Source organism: Tursiops truncatus, chromosome 8 (genome assembly GCF_011762595.2).
Source record: "Tursiops truncatus isolate mTurTru1 chromosome 8, mTurTru1.mat.Y, whole genome shotgun sequence".
Classification (NCBI taxonomy): Eukaryota; Metazoa; Chordata; class Mammalia; order Artiodactyla; family Delphinidae; genus Tursiops; species Tursiops truncatus.
The window spans coordinates 29729088-29744412 of NC_047041.1; the positions used below are offsets into that span (position 1 = coordinate 29729088).

At 34.2% G+C, this 15325-nt stretch overlaps 1 protein-coding gene across 4 annotated transcripts in view; it reads right to left on the reverse strand.

Moving 5' to 3' along the window:
• DYNC2H1 (dynein cytoplasmic 2 heavy chain 1) overlaps positions 1-15325 on the reverse strand; it is a 369486-nt gene that overhangs the window by 139082 nt on the left and 215079 nt on the right. For all 4 annotated transcript variants that reach the window (XM_073808267.1, XM_073808266.1, XM_073808265.1 and 1 more), the window contains 3 exons: positions 10536-10696; positions 7530-7655; positions 4470-4580 (listed from right to left, as the gene is read on the reverse strand). In XM_073808267.1, the coding sequence (XP_073664368.1) occupies positions 4470-4580; positions 7530-7655; positions 10536-10696 (398 nt within the window). The remainder of the gene's footprint in view (positions 1-4469; positions 4581-7529; positions 7656-10535; positions 10697-15325) is intronic.

Here is a 15325-nt window from a genome sequence, read left to right on the forward strand (position 1 = left end):
AAATGTTTTGTTTATGAAACAGTTACCAAAATTTTTCATAGAACAGACAAAATTTTCTGAGCACTAAGGAAACTGAACAACCACTTAGGGTTTTTTGTTTTTTGTTTTTTGTTTTAAGACCCTATACTAAAGTTTATGCAAAATGAATAAATCATGTACAATTACAGAGAAAATCATTTACAAATAAAGATTATTAGAAAATGACAAAACAGAAACACTAGTATGTCAAGTTATGAGATAAGGTAAAATATATATTCAACTGAAAATTCAGACTTAAAATAATTTCAATATTAATTCAAGTTAATTAAATCAATTAAGCATTCAGCATAAGAAATCAGGAAGAATGAAATCCAGTACAAATTAAGGAAAACATAAGGAAGAAAAAATAATGAAAAGAGCAGGAAATTCAGTGAATAGAAAAGAATTAATAAGAAAAAGTAAATCACAAAGTATGACATTGGTTATTTGTGACAAATTTTTTTCTATTTTTTAATTTTATTTTTAAATTTTTTATTGGAGTATAGTTGATTTACAATGTTGTGTTAGTTTCTGCTGTACAGCAAAGTGGATCAGTTATACATATACATATATACACCCTTTTTTAGATTATTTTCCCATATATATGGGAAAAGAAGAGTTCCCTGTGCTATACAGTAGGTCTTCATTTGTTATCTATTTTATAATTCTATTTCTGCTTTGTAGATAAGTTCATTTGTACCTTTTCTTTAGATTCCACATATAAGTGATAACATATGATATTTGCCTTTCTCTGAAAATTACAGGACAGTATCAGTGATGAACATAGACATAAAACTCATCAACAAAATAATAACAAACCAAATCCAACAATACATTAAAAGGATATTACACCATGATCAAGTGGGATTCATCCCAGGATGCAAGGATTTTCAATATTCATGAATCAATCAATATGATACACCACATCAACAAACTGAAGAATAAAAACCATATAATCATCTCAAGAGATGCAGAAAAAGCTTTTGACAGAATTCAACACCAAATTATGATAAAAACTCTCCAGAAAGTGGGCATAGAGGGAACCTACCTCAACATAATAAAAGCCATATATGACAAACCCACAGCAAACATCATTCTCAATGGTGAAAAACTGAAAACATTTCCTCTAAGATCAGGAACAGGACAAAGATGTCTACTCTTACCACTATTATTCAACATAGTTTTGGAAGTCCTAGCCATGGCAATCAGAGAAGAAAAAGGAATAAAAGGATTCCAAATTGAAAAAGAAGTAAAACTGTCACTGTTTGCAGATGACATGATACTACAGTATACACAGAAAACACTAAAGTTGCTACCAGAAACTACTAGAGCTCATCAATGAATTTGGTAAAGTTGTGTGATACAAAATTAATACACAGAAAATCTCTTGCATTCCTATACACTAACAATGAAAGATCAGAAAGAGAAATTAAGGAAACATCCCATTTACCATCACATCCAAAATAAAATACCTAGAAATAAACCTACCTAAGGAGGGAAAAGACCTGTACTCAGAAAACTATAAGATACTGATGAAAGAAATCAAAGATGACACAAACAGATGGAGAGATATACCATATTCTTGGATTGGAGAAATCAATACTGTGAAAATGACTATACTATCCAAAGCAATCTACAGATTCAATGTAATATATTTTTAAAAACAACTCCAGCAACTCATCAAAAAGAGAAGAAACAAACAATAAAATGAAGATTCCACAATTTTTAAATACAATAAAACGTGTGTGTACATATGTGTACATATATATAGTAATAATTTTGAACATAATGAACTACACTATTTCCTGGAATAGTTAAAATCATTTACATTGATTTAAGAAATAGAAAAAAAATTCACCAGTAACTTAAATGAAACTGAAAATTTCCATAAAAATATAATCAAATTACTTCCTAAAAAAGGATACTGGAAGACGCTACACATTAAGTTAAAATTTTCAAGGAACAGTTCCCCTGATATATATTAACTCTTCATTTATTGAAATATTACTGTATTCTTCCTAAATGCCACATATTATATAATAAGTAAAAAAAAAGCAAGAAAAAACATAGCCCTTGCCTTCAGGGCTTGTACAATCCAGTTCTGCAATATAGTTTAGTAAAAGAGTATACTGAGAGAGTGGCTGGAGAAGTTCTCTCTTACTAGACATTATAATTGACATTTATTCAATTAATATATTTCCAAATATTAAATCATTTTTGCATTCCTTGGATTAATCCTTAGCTTTTTTTCTTCCCTACATGAGACTTAATGCCTTCAGATGGAAAATGGAAGTACTGATCTAAAATAACAGGTAGTTATAAACACCAATAAGATATTTTTCATCAGACAAGAGATTATATAAGAGATTATATTCTACAAGTTGAGAGAAAATGCAAGCAGAATGTTTTAAACCAGTGTTTTAAAAGTTTTAATTCAGTTTCTTATTATTATTTCAGTTATGACTTAGACGAGTTCCACAATATCATTACAAACACATAGAGTTTTGGATGCATCAGGTTTGGGGAGGATCTGCCAAGCATTACACGTTAGAAGGATGGACTGATGGATAGATGTATGGATGAATGGATGGGTGAAGGGAACGAATGAACAAAAGAAGAAAACAAAGACTGAAAATCTAACTTAGCTATGTCAAAAAACAAATGATATGAAAACTGGATATCCATGTGCAAGAGTGAAGTTGGACCCTTACTTTACACCTAATACAAAAATTAACTCAAAATGCATTAAAGACCTAAACCTAAGACCTGAAACTAAAAATTCCTAGAAGAAAACAGGGGAAAAGGTTCATGACTTTGGATTTGGCAATGATTTTTTTGGATATGCCACTAAAAGCACAAGCAACAAAAGCAAAAACAGACAAATGAGACTACATCAAACTAAAAACATCTACGCAGCAAAGGAAACAATCAACACAGTTAAAAGGAACCCCTAATGGAATGAGAGAAAATATTTGTAAGCCGTATATCTGATAAAGGGTCAATATGAAGAATACATAAGAAATTAGTACAACTCAACAACAAAAAATCCAATTAAAAATGGGCAAAAGACTTGAATAGACATTTCTCCAGAGAAGACATACAAATAGCCAACAAGCATATACAAAGATGTTCAACATCACTAAATATAGAGAAATACAAATGAAAACCACAGTGAGATATCACCTCACACTGTTAGGACAGCCACTATTAAAAAAAATACAGGAGACAATAACAAGTGTTGGTAAGGATCAGAGAAATTGTGTGCTATTGGTGGGAATGTTAAATGGTATACCACAGTGGAACAGTATGGAAGTTCCTCAAAAAATTAAAAATAGAATTACCATATGATCCAGCAATCCCACTCTGGGTATATATCCAAAAAAACTGAAAATACGATCTTGAAGAGATATTTGCCCACCCATGTTCATTGCAACATTATTCATAATAGCCAAGAGGTAGAAAATCTAAATGTCCATGGGCTGATGAATGGATGAAGAAAATGTAGTACACACATATTAATGGGATATTATTCAGCCTTAAGAAAGAAGGAAATGCTGTCATATGCTACAACATGGATGAACCTTGAGGACATCATGCCAAATAAAATAAGCCAGTCACCAAAAGACAAATACTGCATGATTCCACTTATATGAGGGATATAAAGTAGTCAACTCACAGAAACAGAAAGTACAATGGTGGTTGCAAAGGGTGGAGGGAAAGAGAAATAGGGAGTTGCTCTTCAGTGGATACAGTCTCAGTTTTCTGAGATGAAAAAATTTTAGAGATCTGTTATACGACAAGGTACATATGGTTAACACTACTGTACTGTACATTTATAAATGGTTAAGATAGTAAATTTTACATTATGTCTTTTACTACAATAAAAAACAAAAAATTAATGATATTAAATAATATTTAAAAGAAAAATATAAATGTATTTTTACAAATATCATATTATTTATGTATATACTTCATCTAAATATACAAAAGTTTTTGAGTGCTTTTTGTCTACAGAGCTTTAGAAGGCATGCTAAATTACTGCACTTACATAATTAGTGATTCAAGTTTTTATTTTTTTCATAAATTTTATTTATTCATTTATTTATTTATGGCTGTGTTGGGTCTTTGTTGCTGCGCGTGGGCTTTCTCTAGTTGCGGCAAGTGGGGGCTACTCTTTGTTGCGGTGTGCAGGTTTCTCATTGCAGTGGCTTCTCTTGTTGCAGAGCACGGGCTCTAGGCACGTGGGCTTCAGTAGTTGTGGCACGCGAACTCTGGTTGTGGCTCGCGGGCTCTAGAGCGCAGGCTCAGTAGTTGTGGTGCACAGGCCTAGTTGCTCTGTGGCATGTGGGATCTTCCCAGACCGGGGCTCGAACCCACGTGCCCTGCACTGGCGGATTCTTAACCACTGTGCCACCGGGGAAGCCCACGTTTCAAGTTTTAAATCTTCTTACCTCATATGTTATCTTCAAACTTGACTGTAATAAAACTGGAGTAAAGTTGGGATGAACTTCTGCAGTGAGCCAAAGACGAAAGGTATCTTTAGGTTGAAGAATATTCAATTCCTTGTTTATAAAAACAACAAGAATAAAAATCTACTTAAACATACAAATTTCCATTTTATAAATATATTATTAATAAGTACTTATCTTACTAAAATCTTTCCATGATATTCTGATATATTTCTTAATGTTCTGATTATATTTCCTCTAAATTTTCATCTTCTCTATTCCTAGCTTAGTGAAATAGCTAAGAACTTGGATCTAGAACTGGGCCAACTGGGTTGAAATCCAAATTCTGCCACTTATTTGCTGTGTGACCTTGGATTCTTTGACTTAAACTCTCTAAGCAAGGATAATAACCTACCCTCATAGGATTGTATAGAACACAGTGCCCAACACACAGTAAATACAAAATAAGTGTTAGCTATAGTCGTGATGCCTAAACTACGAGCCATCTTCAGGCCTTCAGGTTCTCACTTCTTCAAATCACACTTCCACAGAGTTATATTATAATATCAGTTCCTTTACAGTACAATTTTTAGTGTGTCTTATAGCCTATAATATCCAAAATTCACCATTCAAATTCACCTGCCTGTGCTGTACGCTTTAGTCACTTATTCGAATTTTTATCTCTTGTCTCTTTATTCATCATATTCTTTCTGCCTGTTATTCTCTTGTAACCTGACAAATTCTTACTCATCTGTCAAAATATAATTCAAGTATCATGTTCTGGGAGAATATCTTCTCTGACTCTTCACTACCACAATCCCAAGCAGATTAATCACTGATGGTATTTTGTAAATTCCTTTCTGCAGTATTCATTGTACGACTGTATAGTTATTAATGTGGTCTGTCTCTTCTAAACCAAGCTCCTCGAGAGCAAGTACAAATTTTATACGTAACCAGCACCTAGGACTATTCCTGGCTTTTTTCTGTACTCAGCAAGCACTTGTAAAATGAATGACTAAATGAATGAATGAATGACAAAAGAAATGTTGATAGCTCTAAAAGAGAGTGAAGTCTAAAAATTATCTTAATAAATACATCTAATACTAAAATTCATTATTATCAAGTGAAATGTAAAGATGACAAAAAATGGCAAGAGAATTGCCATGAAAACATTTTGCTTCCTTAAAATTGTAAATTATAAAATGTTTCTATACCTAATAATAATTTTTAAATGTAAAATTGGAATAAAATTTTGCTTTGGGTTAGCATATTTTAAAAAAAGAATAAAAAAGCAATACATTTGTGATACAGTTGTATTTAAAATAAACATAAATTTATATCCAAACAATTCATCCAAACTTCCCAAAAGAAAAGCAAAACATTTAAAAATCTTTTAAAAGTTTTATAATATAATCTACCCTATATATTCTTCAAAAAGTCCTAATTAAGATTTGATTCCAAAATAATAACTGTAATTATATTTTACATAGATTAATAGCTATCAATCTATTGTTTGGAACAGAAAGCAGGATTCAAGTATTCACAAGTCTTCCTTATGTTTCAAAACATATGTAATTCATCTGACATAAATTTTATATTTTATACATTTGTGATTTTTACAGAAAACTGTAGTAATAATGGAATTACTTGAATATTCCTATATATCTCAGTTCCAAAATCTACATCTTCTTTTTTTTTTTTTTTTTTTTTTGCGGTACACGGGCCTCTAACTGTTGTGGCCTCTCCCGTTGTGGAGCACAGGCTCCGGACGCGCAGGCTCAGCAGCCATGGCTCACGGGCCTAGCCGCTCCGCGTCATGTGGGATCTTCCCGGACCGGGGCACGAACCTGTGTCCCCTGCATCGGCAGGCGGACTCTCAACCATTGCGCCACCAGGGAAGCCCTACATCTTCTTTTGATAAGTAGTAAGTCATCATGGTCTATCACTTCATTCACTTAGTCATTAACTCATTCATCAAAGATTATTTAACTACTTACATGTTTTATGTAAAGTGCTATAGTTGCCAATTTATTTTCAACACATTACACAAATTTTCAACATACTACAACTAGGCTATGGCCTCCCACTCTATTCTGTTTGGTTCTATTCTGAATAACTTCTGCCAGATTAATTTAATTAAGTAATTATTAACTCCCTTGTTAAGGACCTCCTTTGACTCTGTGTCCTAAGACAAAAATTCCAAGCACTTCAGCACGATTTTGAGGGTATTCCATAACCTTGCCCCTTCCTAGCCATCTAACTCTATTGCCCCACATCGCTCTGCCTGACCCTTCCAGGACATTCAAGGACATCTTCATTCTTTGTACTAGGCAGGCACATTCCCACCACTATGTCTCTACTTGTGCTGCTAGAATTAACCACAATTTTTTTCCCCCTACACTTAGCTAAATCACATATAGTCTTCAAGGAACATCTTGTCTTCAGTGTCATCTATGACAGCCCAAACCCATATTCATCTTTCTTCTTAAATAAGCACTAGACTTAATTCTAGGTTTGCATTTAAACCTACACATCAATTTGTTCTGTCTTAAAGTTTTTTCGTCCTGGGCCCACTTCTGTTAAATAAAATGATTGCTTCCATTTACACCCAGCCTCCTTAGCACCTAGGAAGTGTTCTGTAGTAGCTCTCTCTGACTCCTCTACATCTTTTCTCCTCATACAGATACAACAGAACAAAAGCATAAAGAAAATTTAATGTTATAAATAGGTCTTCTACAATTCTTTAAAACATTTCCCTATTTTTCGTCTGAAAAAATTCTCTAAGCCTCCCCTTCAGTCCTGATTAATTTTTTGACTTCCCCTAAATGCCTTTAAAAAAGAGATTTTTATAGATTTCCTATTAAAAGATCCATTTTGGTTTGTACAAATGTACATATATTTAAGGAGAAAATACATAACAGATTTTAAATGATTCCCCAACAAATACTAATTTTTTTAAAGACATCATAAATCGTGCATGACATATTTTAATACTGATGTTCCTTGGAGATTACTGAATTGAGTATATTAGATATTATTTGCACCACACTGATCTGAATCTACCTTTTCCAGAACTGGCAGCCAAGATACCACAAGATGTAAGTTCTTCAAACAGAGCCAGTCTCCATTTCGGGCACATTCTTTTAGCATTTGAACTGCTAAATCAGCTTGGCCTTGACCCATGGCAACCTGCAAAAACAAAAATAAATAACAAAACTAAAAAAAAACAGATCTGATAACATGTTGTAACAGAAGACTTTCAAATTATCCTGCCATACATACTGAACTAACTCAAGTACTGTAATCAGGGTTTTAAACTTTTAATAAGAAATATCAGACTCTTGCTGTTTCCAACAATTGTCTTGTTTTTGTCCTTACATCAGTGGCAGATTTTTAATATTATTCTATTTAGTAAAGGTACTAACATTACAGGTCTGAAAGTTATAGAACAGTATAAAGAATTGCTGAATAGTTTTTTTTTCCTCATTCCACTAGTTCCTGCAATTCTTACTCTCTCAAACATGGACCTTTAAAAACATAATTTTTTATGACTACTGTCTTGTTGTATTCTTTGAGGGATTAAACATTAACAATACCGCTTCCTTGAAATTTGCTTCTCTTTTTAAAAAATTTCTCCAACATTGCACAAATTTGGCTCCCAAGCTACTTGGTCCACTGAACTGCGTAATTCCCTAGCCCTTCATTGTCTAGAAGACCCTAACATGTTGGGCCTCAAGACTCTACATTTAGCCCTCTGCTCTTCTATTCTTTTTCAGGGAGAGGAGGCAGGAAGGAGAGAGAGAGAAAAGAAGAAAGGGGGAGGGGAGAAAAAGAAGAGATGGGAGAGGAAGAGGGAAGGAGAATCCTGGTCTCACTGGAATTCCATTCCTGTATTTCCAATCCCTATAGTCTATCTGCACTTAGGACACTCATGTAATAGGCTAGGCTAGACCTTTATGATATTTTCTATTTTATTTTATAAAATAGAAAACATCCAAGCAGAAGCCGAAACACCCTAGAAAATAGATTCAGTATATAAGATTTCTGTATTATTTGAATGAATAGACTAGTTAAGTCTACTTAAGTCTAGGATTCTATAAAAAAGTTTTAGTCAAGGGTCTAAACTGGTTGCATGCTACTTACTATACCAAGTTTAAACTCCGCCATATGTCTCTTTAAGGATAATATATATAATACTTAAGTATCAGTACAGCTATATCTGTCTCTGTATATATGAGAGAAACACATTTACTGAGAGTCCTGGCTCAAATATTTTATTGGGTACATAGTCAAAACACTTTGAAGAATACTGTTATAGACTACTTCAAACCACAGCGATCTCTCTTTTCATAATGAATATAAGATAGCATTTCATTGTTTTTTAATTGACTTTTACAAGTATTGATTTTGCTTTTCAATTAGACTATAAAGTTGTTGAGAGTGGGAACCATGCGTCTAATTCATTGCATACAAAAGCATGTAACAAAACAGGTAATAAATACTCATATATTGTTTTTTTTTAATTTTCAAGATCTAACCCAGAACTAAGCAAATAGGAGGGATAAAACAAATACTGGTTGAACTGTTTAGATGCACGTATTAGTTTGCCATTATTAAAATGCAAAAAAAAAAAAACCCTTGAAACAGTTGAAGGCATGTACAACAGAATCAGAGGGGAAAAAAAGAATAAGTAGTTTGCTGAGCTGAAATGGTAGCTGAAAGTAGGAACTCAAAATTTTCTATAAGGCATAAATTGTATGAAAACAGCTTAAAGGTTCATGAAACATTAGAAGAAAACATATACTCTAAGAAAAAAAATACATTTTTAAAAAGCACAACAGGAAATGTCAAGAAGATGGTTAGCCCCTACATCAAAAAAAAAAAAAAAAACAGTTTCTTGAAATGAAAATTACTTTTTTGCATTAAGAATATATTATTATCCTTAGGACATACATTCAGCATAGCAAAAAAAACTTTAAAATAACAGGAGATTTATGACTAAATACGTCTGTATTTAAAGGTTTTACAATATTAAAAAATTTTGCAAGTACACAAAAGTCTAGAAATTCATATAGTCAAACTTACAGTGAGTGCAAATAGTTTTATCTTTCTGCCAATATCACTGCTAACAGATACAGCCTATAGAAGAGGGCTCCCCTTCCTCAAGACATCTCACTGACAATTGAATATTGTCCTAATATATTAATACACTATAACTAGGATTGAATGAAACTCCCTAGAGTTAGTGCAAAACCTGTACAACTAAGCCTAACTCTCTGCTATTTTGCTATCTTCTACTTATAGTCCTCATAACATTCCCACTTGTCAATTTTTGGTTGCTGTGAAAGTATTCTGGTTTTTTAATCATTATTAATTATTTTCCCAATGAAAAAGATTTATTTTTTTCACATGTCAAAAATTGAGGGTAAATTAATTCATTTTCAAACTTACATGCCAACTGAATTGAAAAAGAGGTGCTAATCTGAACAAACTAAAACTCAGAAATTTAGCTCAGGACAAAATGGTATTATATGAGACAAATATATTATCTTATCAGACTTCTGGAGGTTAGAAGTCCCACTCTTCTATTGATCTATTTTTAAATCAAGGTGTCAGGGTTCGAAAATAAAGGTAGTACTGAAGGGCTGTTCTTTCTGGAGGCTTTAGGAGAGAATCCTTCCGTTGCCTTTTCGAACTTCTAGAATCCACCTACATTTCTTTGTCTGTGGCCCCTTCTACCATCTTCAAAGCCAGCAGCACAGCAACTTCTCACCTCTTTGACCTCTGCTTCCTCACATCTCCCTCCTTCCTTCTGCTTCTTCTGCCTCCTTCTTAAAAGGACCTTTATGACTATATTGGGCCCAAATGAATAATCCAGGATAACCTCTCCACTGCAAAATGCTTAACTTAATTACAGTTGCAAAGTTCCTTCTGGGGATCAGGATGTGGACACTTTCCAGGGACATTAGTTGGCACACCGCAACAAAAAATGTCTGTTCCACTAATAGAATCAAGTATGGCAGGAAGATCAATAGCTGTAGCAAAAACAGCAGGGTAATATGTACTGACCTGATGATAACACTCTCCACTTCTCTCAGCATTAGCAAGTTCTTGGAGTTCCTGAGAAGGATCAGCACCCGGGGAAATGATTATCAATATGGGTTCAATTTCTAGTGTCTCTTTGTATAAACGTTTGAGATTTAGAGGAGGTGGGGACAACTCTTTCAGTCCTAAAAGATATATTAAAGAAATTACCAATAAATAGCAACATGAACCAGAAAAAGTCTATTAAAACTAATTACATGATATATAACAGATAATAACTAAGTGAACTATAATCCTATACATATTAAAGGTTTCTCACTCTAAAATCATTCACATACTAGTAAGAACTAACATTTATTGAATGTTTAAGGTGCCAGGCATTTTTCTAAATGCTTTACATCTATGACATCATCTAATCCTAACAACAACGTTAAGAGGTAGGTACCCTGAATACCACATTCAACAGACACAATCAGCACTGCGGTCTTAATATACAATTCTCTCCCTACAAAAGACTGAAGCCAACCATATTACCATACAGGTTTTCATTCATTTATATAACTGAGAGCCTACTCTGTGCCATGCATATGCGGAATCAGATTTCTACATGATGTGGTAAATAATATCACTCTCATGATATAGGACAAAGATTTATTTCTTATGTCCTTGCATTAAGAGAAAAAAAAAGTGGTATAGAATGAAAAAAATGCTTATTTTGGAGACAAAAATATAGATCTCAGTTTATGTTTGTTAGCTAAATGACCCTATGCAAATCACTAAAATGCACTGTGCCTTGGTTTCCTCAATTGTAAAACAGGGATAAAACAATCCATAGGTCATTTGGAGGCAAAATAGGATACAAAATAAAAATAGATTCTATTTATTCATCACATACTCTATGCTAAGCATACTCAAGGAAATTTAATGTCTTCCCAAAGACCACCCAGCCACTAACTGCTAACTGTATTCAAGGTAATTCATCTGTTCTTTTTTCTATTCTGAAGCTCTTCACAAACTGTAAAGTCCTACACAGACAAGAAATTATAACTTCACTGTTATATTTAAAACTCTTCTGCTAAAACTTTAATGTTTCCATTATTAACGTATTTAGTAAAAGTCAAGCTAAAGAAGACCCATTTCAATTAAAAATCAAAAATACACTTGTCTGAACTGAGCTAAAAAGAAGAGTATGATACAAGGGTTTAAAAATAGAGGATTAGAATGTAACAGAATGAGTACAGAGGAAAGAAGTGCTTTCTTATATCCTCAACTGTAGAAATGAATAGATAATATTGTACCTCAGAAATCCTAAAATAGCAGGCAAAGACATTCTTAAGGAATTCTGTAACAGGCACTTTAAAATATGAATTCAATGCCATCAAGATGGGCTAAAACAGGCATTTCTAGATGACCATCCTGAAAAGACAAATTTCACACCTGAACTCTTCCCCTGCATTCTTCACAGCAGCAATAAACAATGCTAAGCAAGGATTTTCAAAGACAGAAATATTTCTAATACTAGGTGAAATTTACCCCAACAGCCATGTAAAACTGATGGACTGCTTCTAGAGGCATATCTTATGAATTTTGTTTTTAATTAAACTGGTAACACTCATTCTTTGTAACAGAAAAGAATTCTTATATACTCATGGCAATGTAATAAATATTTTTATTTTCATATGTTCATTTATTTATTCATAAATTCTCATAAGCATTCTAGGCCAATTAAATGTACTGTGATATGATAAAATGCATCAAAAGTCTTAAAAATGCACATTGCCCTTGACTCAGTAATTTAAACTATAATTAATTCAAGAAATAATTCAGAATATGAATGCAGAAGTATGTACAAGAATTTTCCTTGTAGCTCTTAATACTAGTTAAAACAGGGGAAACACAAGTTTTTAGAAACAGTAGTCTGAATGAGTAATTTCTGATAGTGATATAAAGGAACTGAAGTTACAAAAATAGTGAAGTAAAAGATCATGCACTTAAAAGTAGATTAGCACTGTTTGAGGAAAGCAGCCTAGGAACCTGTTTGGAAAACTGGGAATTTTGGAAGAAAGCACTAACCATTCTGTCTCTAGACTGCTGTTCTGGACTAGAGCTGCAACATTTCCAGCCTCCAGCCAACTCTGCTCGCTTCAGACTGGCCACCACAATCCTAATTGGCAAGAACCAATTCCTTAATACCTATCCTATTGCTCCTGTTTCTCCTGAATTCAGTGGGTTTTGTATATTGACAGACCCCTTGGTTTGTCTCAAGTCTGAAGTCAAGGGGAGAGTCCGTCGGCAACCAAGGACCTCTCTGTTCAGTCCTGAGCAGGATTTTCCTCAAATTGTAGGGCTTGTCCGTATACTTGTGGCCCTAAATATATAAAGGTATATGGTTATACCATCCCCTAGACTTTCTCTAATTGTTGAATATTGTGCAATGCTTAACATATTAAACCATTAAAGCCGTCTGTCCATTTATCTTTATTTCAAATATCTGAACATATGGCCAGCATATACTTGAGCTCAGTGTTTGATGATGAAATTTAAATGTGGATAAAATAAGAATAGTATACCCATGAAAAGAAAAGTAGATTAGGCAACATGATACCATATTGTATATGCATCTATGTGCCTAAAAAGAATAGAAAGGTGTACATAAAAATGTTAATGATGGGCTTCCCTGGTGGCGCAGTGGTTGAGAGTCCGCCTGCCGATGCAGGGGACGTGTGTTCGTGCCCCGGTCAGGGAAGACCCCACATGCCACGGAGCGGCTGGGCCCGTGAGCCATGGCCGCTGAACCTGCACTTCCGGAGCCTGTGCTCCGTAACGGGAGAGGCCGCAACAGTGAGAGGCCCGCGTACAGCCAAAAAAAAAAAAAAAAAAAGTTAATGATGATTATCTTGTAATGATGGAAAAACAGGTGTTTCTCATCTTTTTACTCCTCTATATCTTCTCATAGACCTCTAATTAGATGTACTATGTGATAAGAATATGTCAAAATGTATATAAAGATATTTTCATATAAAATGACCACAAACATTTTTATTATATGCACTATGAGCTACTGTCAGTTTGTTGCAAATGCTCCTGAGAAGGATAGGTAATTCTGGTATAATATATTTCTCCTTATCTTTTCTAACAACTACAGGCGTATCTCAGAGATATTGTGGGTTCAGTTCCAGACCACCGCAATAAAGCAAACATCGTGATAAAGCAAGTCACATGAATTTTTTGGTTCCCCAGTGCATATAAAAGTTATGTTTACACTATACTGTAGTCTGTTAAGTATGCAAGAGCAATATGTCTAAACAAACAATATAAATAACTTAACTAAAAAATACTTTATTGCTAAAAAATGCTAACCATCATTTGAGCCTTCAGCAAGATGTAATCTGTTTGCTGGTGGAGATTCTCGCCTCATTGTTGACGGCTGCTGACTGATCAGGGTGGTGGCTGCTGAAAGCTGGGGTGCCTGTGGCAATTTCTTAAAATAAGACAACACTGAAGTGTGCTACATCGATTGACTCTTCCTTTCACCAATGATTTTTCTGTAGCGTGCAATGCTGTTTGGCAGCATTTTATCCACAGTAGAACTTCTTTCAAAATTGGAGTCAAATCCTGACACTGCTTAATCAACTAAGTTTATGTAATATTCTAAATCCTTTGTTGTCATTTCAACAATCTTCACAGCATCTTCACCAGGAGTAGAATCCATCTCAAGAAGTCACTTTCTTTGCTCATCTGTAAGAAATAACTCTTTATCCATAATTTTTTTAATCATGGGATTGCAGCAATTCAGCCACATCTTCAGGCTCCACGTCTGATTCTAGCTCTATTGCTATTTCCACCACATCTTCAGTTACTTCTTCTAGTTAAGTCCTGAACCTCTCAAAGTCATCCATGAAGGTTGGAATCAACTTCTTCCAAACTCCTGTTCATATTGATATTTTGACCCCTTCCCATGAATCGTGAATGTTCTTAATGGCATCTAGAATGGGGAATCCTTTCCAGAAGGTTTTCAACTTACTTTGCCAAAATCCATCAGAGGAATCACTATCCATGGGAGCTATGGCCTAAGAAAATGCATTTCTTAAATAACAACACTTGAATAGCAAAATTATTTCCTGATCCACGGGCTGCAGAATGGATGTTGTATTAACAGGCATGAAAACAACACGAATCTCATTGTATATTCCCATCAGAGCTCTTGGGTGACCAGGTGTATTATCAGTGAGCAGTATTATTTTAAAAGGAAACTTTTTTATTTTCTGAGCAGTGGGTCAACAGTGAGCTTAATCTAGTATACCATGTTCTAAACAGACGTGCTGTCATCCAAGCTTTGTTGTTCCATTTATAGAGCACAGGCAGAGTAGATTTTTAGCATAATTCTTAAGGGCCTGAGGATTTGTAAAACGGTAAATGAGCATTGGCTTCAACTTAAAGGTACCAGCTGCATTAGCCCCTAACAAGAGAGTTAGCCTGTCCTTTGAAGCTCTGATGACAGGTATTGACTTCTCCTCTGTAGCTATGAAAGTCCTAGATGCATCCTCTTCTAATAGAAGGCTGTCTCGTCTACATTGAAAACCTATTGTTTAGTGTAGCTACCTTCACTTATTATCTTAGCTAGATCTTCTGGATAACTTACTGCAGCTTTTACATCAGCACTTGCTGCTTTACTTTGCACATTTATGTTATGAAGACAGCTTCTTTCCTTAAAGCTCATGAACCAATCTCTGCTAGCTTCAAACTTTTCTTCTGCAGCGTTCTGACCTCTCTCAGCCTTCGCAGAATTGAAGAGAGTTAGGGCGTCTCTCTGG